At 38.7% G+C, this 21,390-nt stretch overlaps 1 protein-coding gene across 14 annotated transcripts in view; it reads left to right on the top strand.

The window, feature by feature from the left end:
- The window catches only part of CADPS2 (calcium dependent secretion activator 2), a 372,843-nt gene that overhangs the window by 221,892 nt on the left and 129,561 nt on the right, over positions 1–21,390 (top strand). For all 14 annotated transcript variants that reach the window (XM_042467898.1, XM_042467896.1, XM_042467889.1 and 11 more), the window contains exons 10-13: positions 4,989–5,097; positions 6,069–6,269; positions 10,894–11,030; positions 15,266–15,453. In XM_042467898.1, coding sequence (XP_042323832.1) covers positions 4,989–5,097; positions 6,069–6,269; positions 10,894–11,030; positions 15,266–15,453 — 635 coding nt within the window. The remainder of the gene's footprint in view (positions 1–4,988; positions 5,098–6,068; positions 6,270–10,893; positions 11,031–15,265; positions 15,454–21,390) is intronic.

The raw sequence follows: 21,390 nt of genomic DNA, 5'->3' as shown, positions 1-21,390 counted from the left end.
CAACAAATTATTTTTTCAGGAAAACTGTGAAATAAGGCCAAGATTTCTTGTTAATTTTGAACTACTTTATATTTTATATATGGAATTAATGTTTCAACTTTTTTTCCCCTTTTAACAGTTCCACCAATAATTTAGAAAGTTTATGTCCATTGTCCAACCAGTGTTATTTGAAACTGTTAGAATATCATCCCCATATTTCTGCTTGTAGGTCTTCTTAATTTGTTATAAACATTCTAGTTGTTCTAAAGTTTCAGCTAGTTGGGATGTTGTTGTTATGTTGTTCTTTTTTCCTGAATTTTAAAATTATTAAATTCCTTTGTTTTTGTATTAACATACCTTGCACAATAGCTTTAAAAGTTTCCCATATAGGTGTCCATGTAACCTCACTGGTTATGTTCTCAAAACAACAACAACAACAAAAATCCACAACCCTAAATGGTGCTATATAACTGTTTTTTATTTCTTCTTTAATGAGTATATTCAGTCTCCAAGGTTTATTATAATTATTTTATATCCTTAAAAGCCAAATATAATATGTGCATGATCTACTTCTCCTATCATCTCTGTTTCAGTTTAGCTTATTTAATTTATTAAACTTGCAGAAATGAAAAACAGTTATATTCTTGAGCATCATCTCTGAACCTGTGAAGAAACAGTAATCTTTTGAAGACTGATTATACAGTCTCTATGGATTTATAAAATTATTCTGTTGCAATGACCTTACATGGACTCATACCAAAGCTTTTTGTTGTTTTGTAAAGTGAGAACACAATTAAGTATATATCTGCATTTTCATGGCATTAACTGTCAAGCAAGCTTCCTTCTCTTCTGTGGTATATTTAAGCCTTTCACAATGAGTAAGATTATATTCATTGCATTCATCGTATTATTAAAAATAGACAAATCAAAAGCACTTCAAGAAATATTTTGAGGAAATTACATGTTAAAATATATATTTCAGTTTATTGGGGGAAATCTAGAAAAACTGAGGATAATCCTGCATTTGAACAAAATGATTTACTTCTCTTACATTTTTCACACTACTTGATTATTGTCAATATAATATTTAATTTAAAGGAAATATTCTAGGTATATCTAATGCCAGTATTGCTTAATGTTGCAGTTAACGGACAGAATTGTTATCATCTTGTTAGTGTTTCAGGATGCGTATCATTAAATTCCATTTTTAAATGGCTCATTTTCTTAAAATAAGATGTCATTCTTTTAATGGAGACTGTCATTGTATCACTTGGAGAGGTGTTAGGATTGCCATGTGCCCTATTCAGCTTGTTTCATCTGGATTCTAGGCATGCTTCCCAGTTTGGACCATCATCTACTCCAGAATTCAAGTTTTCATTTTATTTTTTTAAAGTTATTTTTCTAGGCCTTGTAGAAGCACAACATGGAAGCACACTGCAGTCAGATTGTTCTGTAATAAACAAATGCACTTGGAATTTAAGGCATTGGGGACACAAAGTGAGTAGCGTGAGCTGCAGAGGGCAAATAGGAGAGGAGGGATGCACTCCAAGAGTGCAGGGTGAGGTTAGAGAGGGAATAGGAGAGACAGGAGAATGATGCGTACAAGTGGCAGAGTGCATGAAGCATGTGGAGGTGCACTGTGAGGGCAAGAGATGAGGCAAGGGAGGGAGTAAGAAAGAGAGATGAGTATTCAGTGCCAAGGGTGCACTTAGTGGAATACTAGAAATAAGGCAGGGCATGCTGTGAGGGCACAAGATAACATGAGGAAGGGAATAAGAGAGATGAGAAAGCAAGTGGTGTGAGCACCAGAGTGCAAGAAGTTACAAAGATCTCATTTTGAGGCCATGAAATAAAGTAAAGGAGTATGAGTGACAAGAAAGTGTGTGATGCTAATGGCAGAGCACAAGAAGTAAGCGGAATTCACTGCAAGAGCACAAGGTGAGACAAGCAAGGGAGGAGGAGAGGTGGGAGAGCAAGTCGTGCAAGTGGCTGAGTGCAAAAGGGAAGGGGGCCACAAAGGTGCAATGTGAGATAACAGACTGAGAAGGAGTGATGGGAGAGTGAGCATTGTAAGCACTGGAGTGCAAGAAGCAAGGAAGCATATTGCAACAGCAGGAGGTGAGGGAGGGAATAGGGGAAATAGGAAAGCAAGCAGTGCAAGAAGCAAAGTGTAAGAACCAAGTGAGGGGCACAATGTGAGGAGAGGTGAGGGACGGTGTAGGAAAGATGAGAGTGAGCAGTGAGAGTGGTGCACACAGGAGGCAGAAGGGGAGGCATGGGAAAGGAGATCAAGCAATGCAAGCAAAAGACTGCCAAAAACAAGGGTAGGGTGTATTGCTAGATAAGAGGGTGTGGTGAAAGAATGAATAAAAGGGAAGGTAGAGTGAGGCAAGGGAGAGAAGGAAAGGTGAGAAATGCAGTGTCAAGAGATTTAGGCATGATGAGCGGGAAGATGCAAGAGAGACATAAGGGAGGAGGGATTGGAGATGCAGCAGCAAAGTGCAAAGAACGAGAGAGGGGGAAATGGCAGAGTTCAGGGAGGGGCAAGTTAGTACACAGTGGCAAAGGCAAGTCAGCAGGACCAGAGGTAGTCTTGAGAGAAGAGAACAGTGTAATCAATTGATCCCATGTTCTGCTCTCTGAGCTGGCCAACTCATGATGCTATTCTGAGGAAAGAAAGAGTTAGTTAAAGCAAGAAACGAAGGCTGACAAGAGCTTATTAAGGTAGATGTTTGATATGAATATTCAGATTTTTGGAAAGTGGATCCAAGCAATAATAATGAAAAAAATAAAGCCCTTTTTCATGGACTAACTCCAGATTTATTTGTCTTGAGCATGTATGGGCATTTGAACTGTCTACTAACACATACACTTTAAATGTACAAAATAGAGGAATATCATTTACCTGTATAAAATAACAATAATAATAATTAATAATTTGTTTTATTGATATACCGCTATTCCAAAGATCATAGCGGTGAACAGCAAGTAAGCTAATTAGCAAGTAAGCTAATTTGCCCCCAACAGTCTGGGTACTCATTTTAGCGACCTCGGAAGGATGCAAGCCTGAGTCGAGCTTGGGCCCTTTTGCTGGTCTTGAACTCGCAACCTTGTGGTTTTGAGTGAATGGCTGCAGTACAGGCATTTAACCACTGCGCCACCAAATAAACTATCAGGGAAGCAATGCAGCAGCTACTGTACAATAAGGATACTGTTAAGGAAGAAATAACATCTGTCACATTGGCATTTGCTTTTAAAAAAATTCACCTTATTCTAAGGAATGCTTTTTAAAGTTTTCCAGGCCATAGCTATTTAAATCATTTGTAACAAAAGCAAAAAGATCTATTATGTATTGTTATCTAGCCAAAAGTACCTACCTCTATACACCAACAAGTTTTATTTGGCATGAGCTTCAAATATGCAGATAATGGGGTGGGGTGGGGGGATAATACATAAGGTAAGAAATGTAAAAGGTACATACACTTACTGTCCTTAACAAACAATACTTGGATCGGACAACTGACATCTGAGCATAGACAAGCTACTTGACATGTACGTTTTGATGGAAAGTCAAATAGGTGAAAGAAAGTTACCGTAGACTGTTATCTAATTATAATAAAATGAAGTGATATATCTGAAGGAAATCAGGCTGTGCTTTTTTTCCTTATGTTATCGCTATTTAACCTTACTTTCCTCTGCATCTTGCTAATGAATCAGATGGAAGTCACTGTCAGGGGCCTCTTGTATTTCTATGGATCTGTGTAGCTTTTTAGTGAGAATCTGATGGCAATAATCATCATCATCTCTAAAATTGTCTGTCCATGACCAATGTTGGCCTGGAACAGACAGGCCAAATGAAGTGACTTCAGGAGCATGGTGTTTGTTTGTTTGTTTATGGTATTTATACCCAACTCTTCAGCCCTAAAGGCTCTCAGAACCGCTTACAAACGGTTCCCTGCCCTCAGGCTTACAATCTAAAGTGACATGACACAAAAGGAGAAGGGAATGGTGGTGGGAAAGGGGATCAGGTCCAGTGGTTCTTCTGTTCCTCTGAGGCCTGGGCCATGGCAGATGGACTGGAGAGTGGGCCCTTCTTGCTCTGGCTAGGTCTGCTGGAGTCAGCCCTGCTTTTCACTTTCTCCCAGGCTAGATGGTGTCAGATGGCATGATGCACGACCCTAAAGCGGCCCGAAACAGCTCCAACACTGCACTCCGGTCCTTTGGACCAGAGCAAAAAAGAGCCAGAATAATCTGGCTCCTGGTGGCACAGCTTGGGTCCTGTGGTGGCAGCCTGCTCCTCGGGCCACCTGTCTGCTCCAGCCCCCAGTTACAAATGCACAAGTTCACTTCATTTGGTTTCACTCTTTCTTTTAATGCTTTCAGTAACTTTGTAAGGTAGTTGTGCTGAGAAGTGGCCCAATCTTGCGTGATAAAAGCCATGGCATAACAGAGATCAACTTGGATCCCCCCGTTCCATGTCATGCACTTATTTTTTATTTATTTACTTAGGTATTTATATCCCGCCCTTCAGCCCTAATGGCTCTCAGGGCGGCTTACAATAATATTTTTAATCAGACAGTTCCCTGCCCTCAGGCTTACAATCTAAAAGACACGAAACAAAAGGAGAAGGGAATGGTGGAGGGAAAGGGGATGAGGTCCAGTGGTTCTTCTCTCCCTCACTTTAAACATTTTTCTACATTGCTCAGAAACTATCAACCAGTTCTGCCTATTGAAATATGTTATGAAGGTTGAAACACAGAGGGAGAAAAATGTAACAAATAAAATGCTTGATTTACAAAATCAGGATGCAAATAGCAGTGCAAATTTGCATTTTATGCTTGTTATATGCCTATTTTTGAAGAAGCGGAATAGGACAGTCCTATACAGGAGCTATACGAGTTTGCCCACCTCACATACAGGACTGGTGTGCTCTACATTACCAGTCTTTCAAGAGTGAACTATAATATAAAGTAATGAAATGTAACTAATTCAGAACATTTCCCCCTCAGGTTAGCCAGTACACATTTGCTATGTGCAGCTACAGAGAAAAGAAATCTGAGCCTCAAGAGTTAATGCAACTTGAAGGTTACACTGTGGATTATACATCCCCCCATCCAGGTATTTTCTTGTGCCATGTGTATTCACTAGTTATGTAAATATTCTTTCAGCTGTCTTAATATACCTATAGAACTGTAAAGCAAAATTAGGATAATTTGTCAGTAGCACAGAAAGTTAGGGAAAGATGGGCTATAAAGTGTTTGTCTTGATTTTGACAGTTTTGAATCAAGCCCTCCGTTTTTGTGGAGGATCTGTTCTGGACACCCTGTGAAAACAGAGGCTCGTGCATATTCAAGCCACATAGGCTTGAATGGGGTGTTCGCACCATTGAAAATAGCAGAGTGCACCCCTCCACGGATATTCAAGGTCACAGATCTCAGATCCGCAAGTTAGGAGGGGGTGACTGTCCTATCTTACAAAATTTGAACAGCTGATACCATTAATTGTTAAAATGGTCCATATTTTCCCTATCAGCATTCAGTGGAAAGTAGATAAATCTATGCAACTGATGTCTTCATAATAGCACTAATAGATATTTTAAAATACACCCATTGGCTTTTAACTTTGTGAGGAATAGACCAATCCAGTACACCAGAAGGGAGAGCCTTTGACCTTCCATGTGTTTTGGCCTGCAGTTCCTGTCACTCTTAACCAACTTGGCCACAAGTCCCCGTACACATAAGAAATTGCTGTTTATTTTCTTGCACAAAGCAGAGAAAAGTGACTACAGCTAGAGATACCACCAATGTGAAGTTTCTTCTCACATCCCACACCTTGCTATGAGGTATGGGACAAGTATGTTCCCTCCACAACTCCAGTTTTCTTTCAGTTCTTTTAGTTTAGTGAATGGAACTGGAAGAAATGCAATTGCTTTCCTTTTCATATAAGAAAATGTCAAAGGTTTGAAGTTGAAGTTAATAAGTATATGAGGCCCTGATGAGCTGGAATGTGATATATAGGTACTATAAATACCTAAGTATTTGAATAAACAAAACAGATTGTCCAGATCCTGACTTTGCCTAATTTTACAGGCCTCCAGGGTGGTCAGATGTTCTTCAATGCTGTAAAAGAAGGTGATACAGTGATATTTGCAAGTGATGATGAGCAAGATAGAATTCTATGGGTTCAAGCAATGTACAGAGCAACAGGTCAGTCTTATAAACCCATTCCTGCAAGTCAAGCACAGAAGATGAATCCAAAAGGAAGTACTAACCAAACAGATATATTTCAGAGTAAGTTCACTTTGGTCTTTGTTATAGGACTTTGTTGTCATAATTAATCAGTATCAACTTGATTTTTCCTGGCAGCTTTCATCATTAATAGCCATGAAATACCTACCTGTACTACTGCTGTTTTACCATTAATAACATTTGCAGATAATATTATTAAAGTTCAAATACTGATGTTAATTATTGCTTAAAGCAGGAAGTGGGGGAAGTACAGCTTCTGGGTTGTATACAGTTTTTTATTTAGTGCTAGTGCTAAATAAAAAAAATCAGGAAAATCCCCTTCTCTGCCTTGTAACTGATGGGGGCACAATTTGGCCATGTTTATGGGGGAGGGGGAAGCTGGACTGCTTCAGGGCAAGGAGAACCTTCTCCAAAAATGGAAATGATGAGGGTTTAAGGCTAAGAGAGAAGCAAGTAGCTGAAAATAGCACTGAAGTAGAAGCCAACAGTTGAAGTGTGAGCCATTGTGTTATCAGAGGTCTGAGTGTGGAACAACAACATGAGACTAAAGAGGAAGCCTTTTTAAATGTCATTTTTCTTGAGTTATTATGGCCGAGGAAACACTTGATCCAGCACAGACATTACCTTTCATTCATTCAGGGGGGGGGGGGGAATCAAGGGAATTGACGAGGAGTTCAAATATTTAAATTTTTAACTTTTTTAAATTCTTTACTTCTAAAATAATAAAATTAAAGACCTAAAAGATAAGAAACATTTTTTTAAACTGTGGTTCTTGAGCATTTGACTAACCTGAAAAGTCACCCTAATTCCACCTTCCCTGATTTAAAGAATTAATTTTCTTTTAGTAATACCACTGGATTAATCTGCACCCACAGAAAGGATTCAGGGGATGGCTGAAGTTCTGGCAACAACTACTAGCCAGAACTGTGTCTATTTGTGAAAAGAACATAATACCACCGTTTTAAAGAGTTCTAATTGTGACATTTCAACCATTGGTGTGGCCAGGAGTACAGTAAGTGATGTCCACTGCTACAATGTTTTCCAAGCATCCTTTCAAACAATGCAGTCCAAACAATGTCAGCTAGTAGCAGCAGGTTTTTTTTCTTTTTCCTAAGGGGAACACTAAAGCCAGAGGAGCAAGCAAGAACTCCCATGTTATTCACAGAAACTAACCAACACCATTGCATAATAGGTCCACATTCCACAGCAGCCCTTCTCCCTGACAGTATTCAAAACATTGTACACATAAGAAAAGCCATGCAGAATCAAACCAAATGCTTGTATAGTCGACTTTCATATCCACAAAGTGACCAGTCAGTTACCTGTAGGAAACTTGCCAGCACAACTACAGCCTCCCTCTCATGTTTCCTAGCAAATGTTAATTGCCATCAAGTTGCCTTTGACTTATGGTGATCCTATGAATGAGAGATTTTCAAATCACCAAGAGCCTGCTAAGGTCTTCCAGCCTCAGGGTCATGGCTTCCTGGATTTAGTAAGCATACTGCCCATGATATAGGAAGTAATATATGCCCACCATAACCAGTAGCCATTGGCGGCCATAGGTATACACTTTGACAATGAACTGCACAATTCCACTGTGCATTGATGTTTGCTGGCAGTAAACTACACAAGACAAAGTCTCTCCTCTTGGAATTTTGATAGAAACATAGATGAATAAAGGGATGCATTGGATTAAACCATACACATCACATTCTCATTCTTGGTGCATATGCACCCGGCCATTTATACCAGCACTATTCATTATTTTTGAAATAACTTCCCAAGCATTGGAACTGAAGGGGCTTTGTGTGGAGCTTTACTTAGTATTGCACAGGTTTTGATCCTTGGCTCTGGTATTCCAGGAGAAAGGTCTTAGGAAGAGACATGCACAACTAATATTGGAAGCACTAGTGGACTCACATGGCAATTATTAACCCCAGCTTTCTGGTCATGTTACTCACCCTGTTCCATCATATTCAGCTGTAGTATCATGTATTTTCACTTGCTTTCTAGTAGCTGTTAGTTATTTCTGCATACTAGTTCATCATGTCCCTGCCCTCACTTCCACTTCATTCAACACTTCATGGCCTGTCATACTAGGAATAGTTTGGGGCAAGGAGTCAGTCTTATCACTCATGTTCATATTTTTCAAGACTGTGTGGCCAAGGTGCAGACTCTCAGTCCTGATAGAGAATTTGGTGGATAACTCTTTGTTATACTTCTGTTTGGTCCATCATTAGAAAAACTGAGGGAAATAACAATCGCTTTGTTAGAAATAGTCCACCGGCTGTCATAACAACAGGGGTCCAATGAAAGTTACATCTTCTATTGAGCAGTGCCCATTGCAAATCCTGACTGAAAACTAAAAACTGCAAACAGCGTTCTTTCCTTACAATGCTACAGTTGATGTTTATCTGTTACTGAATTTAATCCAATTATACCTCAAGATTTGTTCTCATGTGCCGCATATGCCACCATACCAACATAGAACCAATTTATGCAGAAACAATTTCTGCCATTCTAACTCTGCTACAAGTGCTGAGATCCGCATGCTTAAAGTCAAGGCTTTAATCACATAGCTTTATATAGTAAATGTGCTGATTTTCAAAAAGGTATAAACGAATCCGGCTTTCTCTGGTTACAAAAGATAAAACATAATAATATAATGAAAGATGAAGGTTGCAGATTCTTTTGTAAGGTCTTACTCGTATTAGTCTGCATGAAATAGAGAAAGAAACACAAAGGAGCACTGCTCTCTTTTGCCTCTTCTCTGTGCCATTGGAGAATAGCAGATATTCACACACGAAGCAATAACTACGAAATCATAAAAATACTCCTTAGTATTTTTAAAAACATGGAGGGTTCTAGGAATATTAAATCAGATCATATAAATTAATAAATAATGCATTCAAAATATTTCATCAACGTATTACTGGAAATTAATGCTTTTGTTTCTGGTTATGTCCTTGGTTTCTCTTATTTAGTATCTGGAGTTGCTTGGGCCATGTAAATTCTGTATAAAAGGAACACTTTTTTATCCTTGAGCTGGCAAGCTTCTCGTTAATATGTTCATTTCTCTTCAGACTTCAGTGGGATTTAACTGTGCACAGGATTGCACCCTAAAGGGTGTTTAATCATATGTCGTGTTGCTTCATAAACTTGGGAAAAAATACTACTGCTGTTTCTGCAGATGATCATCTCGTACCTTAAACCATCAATGTACTGTCAGGCTGTTTATTTGCTATATCTACCTTGGTGAAATCTGTCACATGGATGTGACTCTTGCTTTGACAATACAGAACCAAGTGATATGAATTAGTTTGTGCATCTTTTCAAGATGTGATGCTACAAATCCTTCAGCTTGAATTAAATAATTCTTCTGTCGGCAAATACAGCTGGAAGTTGGACTTGACATGGATCAATATGATCTGGGGCTAAATTTCTAAATGTGACTGATTATGTTAGCATCATGTCCACAGATCAATATGGAGTTTTATTATGAACCTAACTCTATAATTGGGTTTAATCAATAAACTTTTGTCTCCTTTTCTATAGAAATTTTAGGTTTGTACTATGCAGTTTTTTCAAAAGTACATTTAGGATGCATCTTTTCTAGTTATGTACGTAAGAAGACCTATATTTGAAATTAAAGGAACAAAGAGAAGCAAAGACCTTATTGTAAGGGTTCAATCAATTTTTGAGTTGATAGCAAACTATTCACCCCAGTGTTGTATATGGAGTCTAAGGGAGCTAATGTGCTAATGCATAACTAGTCCTTTTGGCCACTGTAAGGCTTTTTCTGTCCATAGTTGGTAGACAACCCACATTCAGGATTTTGACAAAACATACCATTAATGAAAGCAATCACTAGAGCTTGTCTTTGGATAAACCCGCGGGGTTCAAAGGCGTTGAAAGATGCAATCCCTGAACAACAATAAATTTGGACCTTTGATTGAAGTGCCATTTAAGATGGTATGTTATATATAATTTACACAAAGAAATATTGCTCCTGGTTTCATTATTCTATTCTGGAAGGTTGAAAGAGCTCTTTGCCATTACTGCATTATGTTTGTTTCATTAAAAGCCGCATGTAAAAAGAAAAAGACTGGAAATGACCCTGCACAAGTCTGTGTGTTCATTTCTGCTCTAGTTTGCCATTTGGGAAATGGGCTTCTAGCCATGCTTGCTACTTTGCTCTGTGATTAACATTATCTTAATGCCCATGAGCAAGGCCTGCTCAAGAGTGTGTGTATGTGTGTGGGTGTGTTTAAAAAAATAAAATGTTCAGTCTTCAGGAGTCTTGCATTTACTATCTTGTTTAAGCTGCCACATAATAAAAGTATATGTTTTTCAAACAAGTTTTTTGTCTGGAGAAGATCCACATTGTTAGAATAAACACTCTTTTTTGTGTGCAAAACATTAGAATACATTGTTCAATCTGATACCTTTGCAGCTTATTTGTCTAGTATATGAAAAGAGGGTTTATTTTGCACTCTGTCTGGCCATGGTTCTTTTTAAATCATTACCATTTGCTTAAATGTTATTGTGGGTGAATGATGGAAGGGAAGAGAGATCCTGAATAAGGTTATTCGCCAATTCAACATGAAGCCAGGCTTCAAGTGGAACAATCTACATCCACGCATTCTCTATTTTCTCCTACAATCAGATGCAGATCGTGCTCAGAAGCATGGCATGGATGAGTTTATTTCTGCTAATCCTTGCAAGTTTGACCATGCTTCACTCTTTAGAATACTTCAGAGGCAGACCTTGGATCACCGATTGAATGATTCCTATTCTTGTTTGGTGAGTAAAAAGGCTGGAATAAAAGAAGGAGGGAGAGGAAAAAGTGAGAAATAGTTGTTGCAAAGTGGTCTTTTCTTCAAGACTCATTTAATAACTGTGTGCGAGGTTGGGATAAAGGATTTCAATCGATTGGCTTCAAATTTGAAAATTATACACTTGAAGACTACTGCTGTGCCACTCAATAGAGAAGAGAATAGACTCAAACTGACTCTGAACCATGGTTTATCAGCTCCTCTTGGGAGGGCTGAATAAAAACAGAAGGCTTTAATAAATATGGAACCCTCTGTGGTAGGATTTACTAACACCTGTACCGGCATTTTAAGGTACAAATCCAGCTCGCCAGATGTCAAGCATTATGTCATCTATCTTGTAATTCGCATCTCTTTCATGGACTGGGGAGGGAAGAGAAATGCAAAGAATAGAATCAAAACCACAGGGGGAGAAAGGCAAATAGATTTATGGCGCTTGTATTCAGCTGAGTCAAGGTTAGCTTTGTAGACTTAAATCCTGGATAAATTACTTATCAACCTAGAAGTACTCTATAATTTCACTGCTTCTTCTTTTCACTTTTTAAAGAAAACATTTGAGGAGTGTGAAGGTTGCAATCAAGAAGATGGCTAATTGAGAAAAAGTAGATAAAACTAAAAATTAAACGAAGCTCGTTCACTGTGCTTTCTTTGCAAAGTGATCAGTCTTTGCTCTAAGTGTTTAGTTCACTTAGCTTGCAGTAGCAATGCAGACATAATAGAGTTGGCCAACTACAAAAGTAAAATAACAATCTTAATAGAATTATTTACCTTTTTTAAATGACATACTTAAGGACTGCACAATAGAAATGATCCAGTCATGGGGAAATAGTGGTAGTTTAAAAGGTTCAGGTTGAGTCTCCATTATATGGAATTCCAAAATCCAAAATATTCCTAAAGCCAAAACTTTTTTCATGCATAGCTGAGATAGAAGCAGTTTTGTTTTCTGATGGTTCAGTGAACAAAAATTTTGTTTCATGCACAAAATTATTTAAAATATTATTACCTTCAGGCTATATGTATAAGGTATATATGAAACATAAATAAATTTTGTATTTAGACATGAATGTCATCTCCAAGGTATCTTATGCTTGTATCTGCAGCTACAGGTATTCCGAAATCCAAAAAAATCCAAAATCCTAAATACCTCTGTCCTGAGCATTTTGGATAAGGAAAACTTCAACCTACACTGTTTCAAATTTTTAAATGACTATTTCACACATTACACATCAATGAATCCCAAGTTGCCAGTGCATGTACATTTAACAATATTGGCTCACAGACAAATGTATTTGTATATTATGCATGTCTGAAGAGACAAGTTTGTAGCAGCCACATTTGATAACATGTCAAAACCATCTTAGATGTGGTCCAGAAAACTAATACTCCTTGTGCATATCTACTGGTTGACCAAAAGTCAGCCAATGCCTTCACACAAAACTTAATGTGCACAAAGCATAGCAAGCCACTATTGGAATGGGAGGTCCATATATGCTTTATCATAGGCAACAACTAGTGCCTATATGTTGCCCTTTGCTAGCTTGTCTTGTCACATGTATACACACATGTGCAATCAGAACAAAGAATACTGGAAGCAGCCAGTATTGGAGAACCTAGGGTCTGAACCTGGGACCTTCCTCCTGCAAAAGATATGCACTGCCAATGCACCCTAGTTCATCTTCTTATCAATGGCACTTGGAGGGAAGTGGAAGAGGGACTGTTTTGATCCACATAATTTTTGTCCCACAACTAGGGACAGCTCTTCAACTCAGAGTCTGATAATGTCAAGAGTTCTGGTGTGTACATATCTGCCTTCCATGTTGCCTGTCGACTTATGGCAACCCCGTCAATTTTATAGGGTTTTCTTAAGCAAGGGATACTCAGAAGTGGTTTTTCAAGATTTTTCCTCTGAAATATAACCTACATCACCTGATATTCATTGGCAATCTTCCATCCAAGTACTAACCAGAGCTGATCCTGCTTACTTTCCAAGATTAGATAGAATCTGGTGGCTTTCAGGTATTTTTCTTATAGATACGTCAATTAATTAAAGGTAGTTTTTCTGTCATATGTATTCAGAGGATGTATTTGTTCATGATTTGTACAGAACACGTTCAGTATGCTTGTGCTGAAAATAGCCATTTGCACTTCAGTAATTAAATGAAGGCTACATACATCTTTTCTCCTCACAACACAATCAGCCTACTGTGGAACATTAAGATTTAAACACAGGCTTTGTTCAAAAGTATTCGCCATGCTAAATTTGCTTGACTGAACTTTCCAATGGACATGGGGCATTTCTAAACGTGTGTGTGTGTATTAAAATGATACCTCACATTACTTAACAAAAAATTGACACTTTTATATTGTGCTAACAAGCCAGAAATGTATGCATGAAAGGGGGGGAGTGTTAAATATTGTGAAGAAATTGATTATAACTCCTCAGTTTTCATTTTCGTCAGCATCTAACCACCTTTCCACTACTGAGGATAAGTAAAGAATAAATATATATTATCGCTGTAAACCATCAAGCCCTACTTATATTACTCTCATGAGTAGTATGATAAACATATCTAGCACATATCATTTGAAATGACTGTGGAAAAGAGTTTTGCATAACCAAGGAGGTATTTAACTTATATCTATCAAAATAAGTGTGATACTGTACTGAAAATTATCAGTTAACCCAGTGTGTTGCAGTAGCTGTGCTAGAACTGGGGAAACCTGGGATCAAATATTGATTCAGCCATGAAACTCACTGGGTGACATAGGACCTGTTATTAATTCACAACATAAGCTACCTCTCAGGGTTGTTGGGAAAATAAAGAGCAGGATGAAAACGAGACTCACTTCCACTGTTTCCTGTTCTTTTCTTGAAACCTTGCCTTGCTGTAGTTGCCTTTCTCTTTGCTGAATAGGAGTATGTGCATTAAGCATCAGGAATTTTGTATGCGGCACACCTTAGGTTTGCTTGACTTCTACCAAATTCTAAACATGCATATCTTATTCCACACAAACCTGCTACTGGTTCCTTACTGAAGCAGGCCCACCTCTGGACTGTTGCAGGGTATATCAGCTTCTAGATCAAGATGAACAAACTGCAGATTGTGGACTACATATGGCCCCTCAAAACTCTTGTTTTTTTTTTTTTAATCCCCCAATACTCAGCAAAAATAATTTTTAAACATTTGACATTATAGTTTGCCACTGATATTTGTTGGCAAACTGATAAATGCACTTAAATCAATGGCAAAAGGTGCTAAAGGTATTACAATCAGTGGAATAATCAATTTCTTGAAAATCTCTTTTACATTAAAATTTGCTGAACTCCAACCTCTCCCCTATGGTTGCTTAACCCCAAAAGTGATTCTGAACCCTGCAGTCCTTCCACACCTATACAGTCAGTCCTCTATATCCACAGATTCTTTATACACATATGCAGTCATTCACAGCCTGATTTTTTAAAAAATAAAATACCAAAAACAAATCTTGATTTTTTTCCATTTTACATAAAGGACACCATTTCACTATGTGATTGTATATAATGAAACTTGAGCATCAACAGATTTAGGTATCCAGGGGCTACCAAGAACCTACTGTACTACATATATTGGTAAAGAAAGAGCAGTTGCACATACCTCTATGGTAAAGTCAATAAACAATTCAAGTTCCACTTTTGTCCAGTTCCATCTTTCCTCTGCTATGTGTGGCCCTGTTATCATTTTCTGTCCCCAAACATGCTTTTTTTTATAATCCATTCACCCTTTACTCTTCACAAAATTCTCCATGTGGGAAAGAATACTTATCTCTCCAGAAAGAATTTTTTGGTGTTTGTTGTGTTTAAGATGAGCTACAGAAGCCAATTTATTAGTGCATTTGGTTACATTTATAGCTCAATACACACATACTGTGGAATATTATGGATAAACCAGTGCAAAACAACAAAAATACCATGACATAACATTTTCACTTGTTGTGCTACGTATTGTTGGAACCTGGTCATAATGTAATGACCTTGTTTGGAATTAATTCTGTTAAAATTATAAGAATCAGAAATGTTTGTGTAATGTTTGCAAAGTTGAATTTTATAATCTTGTTTCTGTAGGCTGATCTTGGTTGGGAATATATATATATATATATATATATATTAAAAAGAACAGTCCAGATTTATTAAAATGCCTCCCATCCACCTCTCCCCATCTCTTACAGGGTTGGTTTAGCCCAGGCCAAGTCTTCGTGTTAGATGAATATTGTGCTCGCTATGGTGTGAGAGGCTGTCACCGTCATCTCTGCTATCTGAATGAATTGATGGAACACTCAGAGAATGGTGCTGTCATTGACCCAACCTTGCTCCATTACAGCTTTGCCTTTTGTGCTTCTCATGTTCATGGCAACAGGTATTTTAATATGTAGACGTGCAATAAAAGTCATTAGGGGAGATGAGCAATATATTTAGACTTACCTTCTCCCACTCACTAGATAGCAAACAAATGAATGAGCATCAAGGGTTCAGTTCATACAAACCATCTGTGTTGGTTCTGAAGTGCCATAACACATTTTTAGACAAAAGAAGCCGCAATCTAAATATGCCAGCATTCTGAAGGTTTTGCATTTGAGGGCCTTTTCTCGCTTTATCTAGCAGATTTATTTGCTCCATGTCTCCCTATAAAGATAATAAAATATAAAGTAGATTGTATGGATGCAAATCCATAAATATGTGCAGATATCAGTTAGGGAAACCATTCATAGCAATCAAATGGATGTGAGCCACTTCATCAGACTTCATCTAAAAAGAAGGTGTACCTTCAAAGAGCTGTAGACCTACTATGCTGATACACACTGCCTTTGTATCAGTATATAATATACAATATGTGTCCTCTATTAAACAGAGTGACCTACACTCATCCCTGAAGACCTCTTCCCAGACTTAAAAGTGTTCAATACATCAGAGAAAGCTGCTCTAATCCATCATCCTAGATTCCAGTTGGTCTAAAATATTGGCCTTGATTACACTTACAGAATCTGGCCTGAGCTCTGCTTTGAGCAGGGTTGAAAGCAACCTTCTCTTAAATATAAGTGTTCTGTGTTAGTGCTTGGCATATGTAAGGGCAGTCTGCCAGCACCTTGTTTTGCTCCGTGAGGAGGCTGCAGTGGACAAACCGTGCGGCTCCCTCACGCAGCAAAAAGAACCCGTAAAAAGCAGGTTCTTATTGTGATGCGGCAGTGCACCAATGGCGCACTCACATCATCACAATGGCGTCGCAACGTGCGGACTCTAATAATCCATCGCGTCAAAATGGCGACACCCATCTGTACTGGGCGCCACCATTTTGACATACGGAATACGTACTAGGGTTGCGGGGCGTCTGTAAGCAACGCCCTGAGGCAACCCTAGCACGTATTCCTTACGTGCTAAACGGCCCATGTGTACTGGGCCAAGGATATCAAATTTGGGGTTTAACATTTTTGTTCTAAGTGAAGATAATCAACACTAGAATATATGGAAATTGAGGTTTCATAATATATTCCATTAACTTTTATACAGTTGGTGGTTGTGTAAACATGTGAAGATAAATAAGAATAAACATCCACTCATTCTTTTTTATTCCACACAAACCTCTATTGATACCAATACCAAAATTGATTGATACCATCACCCCTGTCCCTCCCCTCCTCTAGAAGAAGATTCATTTCTTGAGCTAATCTGCCCAAAATTTTAATGTATTCCTATTGGATAGTTTTATTTTTATTTTTTAGGTTTAATCTTTTTTTATGGGTTGAGCACTGTTTTCATCATGGGGGGAGGGCTGGGACTTTGGGGCTTTTAAATTGTAATTTTTAATTGTTTTATTTTTTATTTATACTGTTGGAATCTGCTTTGATTCCTTTGTGAAAAAGCAGGATACAAATAAATATTATTATTAGGATGGAGATATTGTGTGTGGAAAATGGGAGAGTGCTGTGTATGCCATTGCATGTGTGAGAGAGATGGGTGAGTCTTGTCTGCTTCTGGCCCTGTCCACCTTTTTTTTTTTCTCTGCTTGTTTTGTTTGTTTGTTTTATTTTCACCACACCTACCTTGCTAAGGAAGGCATTCATCACTGATATATGGCATCCTGGATGAATTCAGCTCTAAGGTAATAAAAACAAAAATCCCCATCCTGTTATAGAATTAGCTGCAATTCCTCATGTTTACGGGTTTGCAGACTAATAAATTTGGAACAGTTTTGTGCTTTAATGGCATAGAACATTTGGCATATAAATAAAATTATATTCTATAGATTTCAAGCTCAACATGCAACAAACAACATCAATGGAGAAAATAATTTGTGAAGCTAATTCACAGTTTGAAGCAATTTCATACAGTTCCTAGGTAGATTGCTTCCCTTCCCTTCATTGTATGATCTTTCTTACCTTTGCTTGCTTTCCTTCCTCCACTGGTCCCCATTAGACATAAGCTTATCCCTTTCCCCTTCCCTTTTGTTCTCCTCCCACTCTCATTTTCATGCCATCTGCCTCAAAACACTGTAGGAAGCTGACTATGCCCCCCCCTTCTGAAGACAGACTGGGGCCACGGCTTCTGCTTGGGGCCACAGATTCTGGCCAATCTGCTTTGAAGCCAACCTAAAACAGATTCACTCCTTTTTGGGCCAGAAAAAAAAAGGCAGCTTTTGCAGCTCTGCTGAAGCCTGAAACCAGCTTCAAGACTACAGCGGCATGCAGCAGGTAAATGCCGCACCGCCAGAACATCTTGAAGCTGTCCACTTTTCAGTGGCTTCCCGACTTCCGGGCAGCTTCAGGGCCACCACTCTCCCAAGCTACTTGGACAGTGGCTTTAAAGGGCTGTCTGTTCCTGCCCTAAAACTGTCATTCAGATTTGGATTTGGAGAATCAAGCAGGTATATAGGGCAGAATTAGAGTTAACCTATGGGAATTTATTTATCTATTTCTGGGTGTTCCCTTGGCATTTTATAGACCACCTTAGGCATCTAAATTATGCTTTCACTACTCACGATGCCCCACTGCAGAGACAACCTACAAATTGGATCTTATGATGCTTGGTAGTCCCAGTCTTGACAGGCCATCACATATGGCTGGTGAGTGCTATCAAGTTTGGGGTGTTAGATGTTGTGGAGACCTGTTCTGTATGTTGGTGTATTGCAGAGTTGTCACTAGTAGGTGAGAAAGCCTGTGAATAGTTTAGCTGTCTCATCTTTTGATATTGCATCCCTTGTCCACTGAAAAGCTTTCCACTTTTTCATTTTATACTCTCTGTCAAGCCCCACTTCAGCATCATTTAAGTATCTTGGGAGCTTGTAGGTGCTACCTCCAGGTTTACACCCAGATTATCTATGCATAATTGCCAGTTTAGGACTACAGACAAGGCTATAGTCTATATTTTGCTTCTTTTTTACTACAGTCATCCCTCCATATTCACTAGGGTTAGGGGCACAAGACCCCCGTGAATATGAAAAAACCACAAATAACAAAAACACCATGTTTTTACCTGAGAGGATAACTCTCTAGGTCTTCCAGTGCAACTCTATGGTCAATATCCAACCTACACTGACCATAGAACGGTGCTGGAGGAGCTACAAAGGCCTAGTAGAGGTCCTTCAGTGCAACTTTTAGTTAAAGCTGCCCATAGAGTTGTGCTGGAGGACCTAGATATTCCTAGAGAGAACATATTAATCAAATCCGTGAATAATCAAATCCGCAAATAAAGCCGCAAATATGGAGGGATAACTGTACTGTGGAAACATCTTCCCTTCCCCATCCTGTCCACTCCACACATGCACACACTATGGCCTGTTACAGACTGCCAAAATAAAGCTGCTTCGGGTCTCTTTGGAGGTATGCTATTTAAATGATGCATGGGTCCTAAGAGTCCGGAGGTTGTGCCAAAGCCACACTCCATTCCTAAGCACTGGAGTGTGGCTTTGGTGCAGCTTCCAGATTCTTAGTATGCATGCATCATTTAAATAGCATACCTCCAAAGAGACCCGAAGCAGCTTTATTTTGGCAGTCTGTAACAGGCCAAAGAGAGTGAATTCTTGTAATAGCTTTAAAATGTTACTTTTTTGAGTAAGTTTTCTGAGTGCTGTTCTTGTCTAGTTACAGATACACACACATGGGATCTTGTGAAGCTGACATTCTGAAATGAAATGTGGCATAGGGAGCTAAGCCCAAAATGATATTTATTCAACCATGCATATTTCTGTGGCATTATAGAGAGGCTTTGATCCAGTAATTGCATCAGTAATCTGTGAGATCCATTCATTCATAACAACCTGGTACCACTTTGCCACTGCCTTGTTTTCAGAAGAGTTTCCTTTCACAAGTTAGTAGCTTCCTGTATTCCTTTGAGCATGCTTTATGTATGAAGAACTCAAGAAGACAGTACAACATTTATTGGGTGGCTTTGACTGCTCCTTTGGAGTCATTTATTTCATTCTTGCTGCTAAGGAAGCAAGTGTTTTTGAACTTTAGTAATGAAGGTTAGGAGCAATATATGAATTAACATGAAGGAGTACTGGCTTGCTTACACAAAGCAGGCAAGTCTGGTTTGTGATGTTCAGAAAGGCTGGCTGTATTGTAAGGATCTTGTTCTTGATTACTTCCTATAGTTAGGGCTCAAACTGGAAAGGACAAGAGAAGATGTCCTTGCCAAGATGAGTTTCACAGATAAATCACATGGTCTAGATTTTTCCTTCCCTTTCCAATGGTAGTTTTATTCAGTGAATGAGGATGGGCTTTTCTTTTCCCCTTTTAATGCAAAATCTCAAGGCCTTTGCCAGCAACAATGAAAATGCATACTTTCCATGCCAATTCCTGAGCCACCCAACACATTCATAGAAATATTCACGTGGAATTTGACTCCATGCAGCCTGTCTCTCTAAGCCTTATTTATTGTCTCAGAATGAACCTGTTAGTACTAATGTTCACTGCAGTGCTACTGATAATTACCCAAAACTTATTTCAAGAATTCAAAAGAAAGGTAGAAATATTTCTTTTATTTATTAGCCTAAGTGAAGGACGACAGTGTATGCAGTATGGGGAAATATCCAAGAGCACGTCCTCCCCCACTGTGGTGAGCACTCTGTATGTATTCCTCCTATTCAAACTGCTGTGTTTGTGCGGCATTATGAGTGTTTTAGAAAGAAAAGAATAGAATAGTGTTGTAAAGAGAGGGTCTGGTTGGTACTAAGATACTGAAATAAGAGAAAAAGAAATGAAGAGAAAAGGAGAGAGAAGAAAGGTAAGTCAAGGACAGAAACAGAAGCGCTCACTAAGGATTGCGCAGACACAGATAATAACATCCACTCATTCATCTCTAGCATTACAGAGGGGGTGGAAAAAGAATTTTGCAGACAATGCAGGATAGGTCAAAGTTCTAGGCTGATATATGTGATTATACATCTTAGTTTTCTAAGTCAGCCTGACAAGGAGAAAGACTACAACACCGAGACAAAGCGTCTTTATTGCCCAGTGATGAAATGGTTTGGTCGTGCTAGATGAGCAGTGTATTCTGTTGTTAAGAGGGCCATCATGGCCCTGTTACCAGCCTGGCAAAGACTACTGAAGACCTGCTACCTTTCAAATGCATAGTATATAGCAGAGCAAGTTATGTTTCTGCTTCAGAAAGTAAGTAATTTGTATTAATAACAAATTACAGGTTATAACCATTAGATTTACAATCAAAATGTTAGACAGACATGAGTATGAGGTAGAGTGGGTCACATAGAAGTAGCAGGATGGTTCAGTGAGCTGACCAGCCAAAGAGCTTCACAATCACAAAACCAAAGAGGCAAGCATATGATACCTCTGAAGTGAACTGGATCAACTAAGAGAGAGTCAAGTGGGTATGAGAACTGGAGAAAGACACTTATTTGGGCCTCAGAAAGCCAAACTGGATAAATCAGCTCTAACAAGCTCAAATTGAAAATAAGATATCTGGTAATAAAGGCAGGTCAAGATAAAATCAGTATTCAAGGTGGAGCATCCTTAGCAGATTTGTAGGTGCAGCAGGTGATGGAATCATGGATAAAGCTGGAGAGCTTGAGATCAGAGAGCAAACCTGAATTTAGAGAACCGTGAGTGGCTGAAACTTTCGGCCTAATCACCTCAGCCAAGACTTAGGACTATCTGCCTTAGTTCTAAAGTCTTAAGTGATCACTGTGTTTTGACTACTGATCAACAAGGGGATTTTGTGGAGTGGAGGGAAGGAAATCCACCCTGAAAGACCAGATTTTCTCCCTAAGTTCAGCAGGTACTTAAATATCCCATAGTGGAAGAGAAATTTATGAAGTTGAGACAACTGAAATGTTAGTCAA

Source organism: Sceloporus undulatus, chromosome 5 (assembly GCF_019175285.1).
Source record: "Sceloporus undulatus isolate JIND9_A2432 ecotype Alabama chromosome 5, SceUnd_v1.1, whole genome shotgun sequence".
Lineage (NCBI taxonomy): Eukaryota > Metazoa > Chordata > Lepidosauria > Squamata > Phrynosomatidae > Sceloporus > Sceloporus undulatus.
The sequence above is the reverse complement of the archived record's forward strand: the minus strand, read 5'-3'. Positions and strand labels throughout refer to the sequence as shown.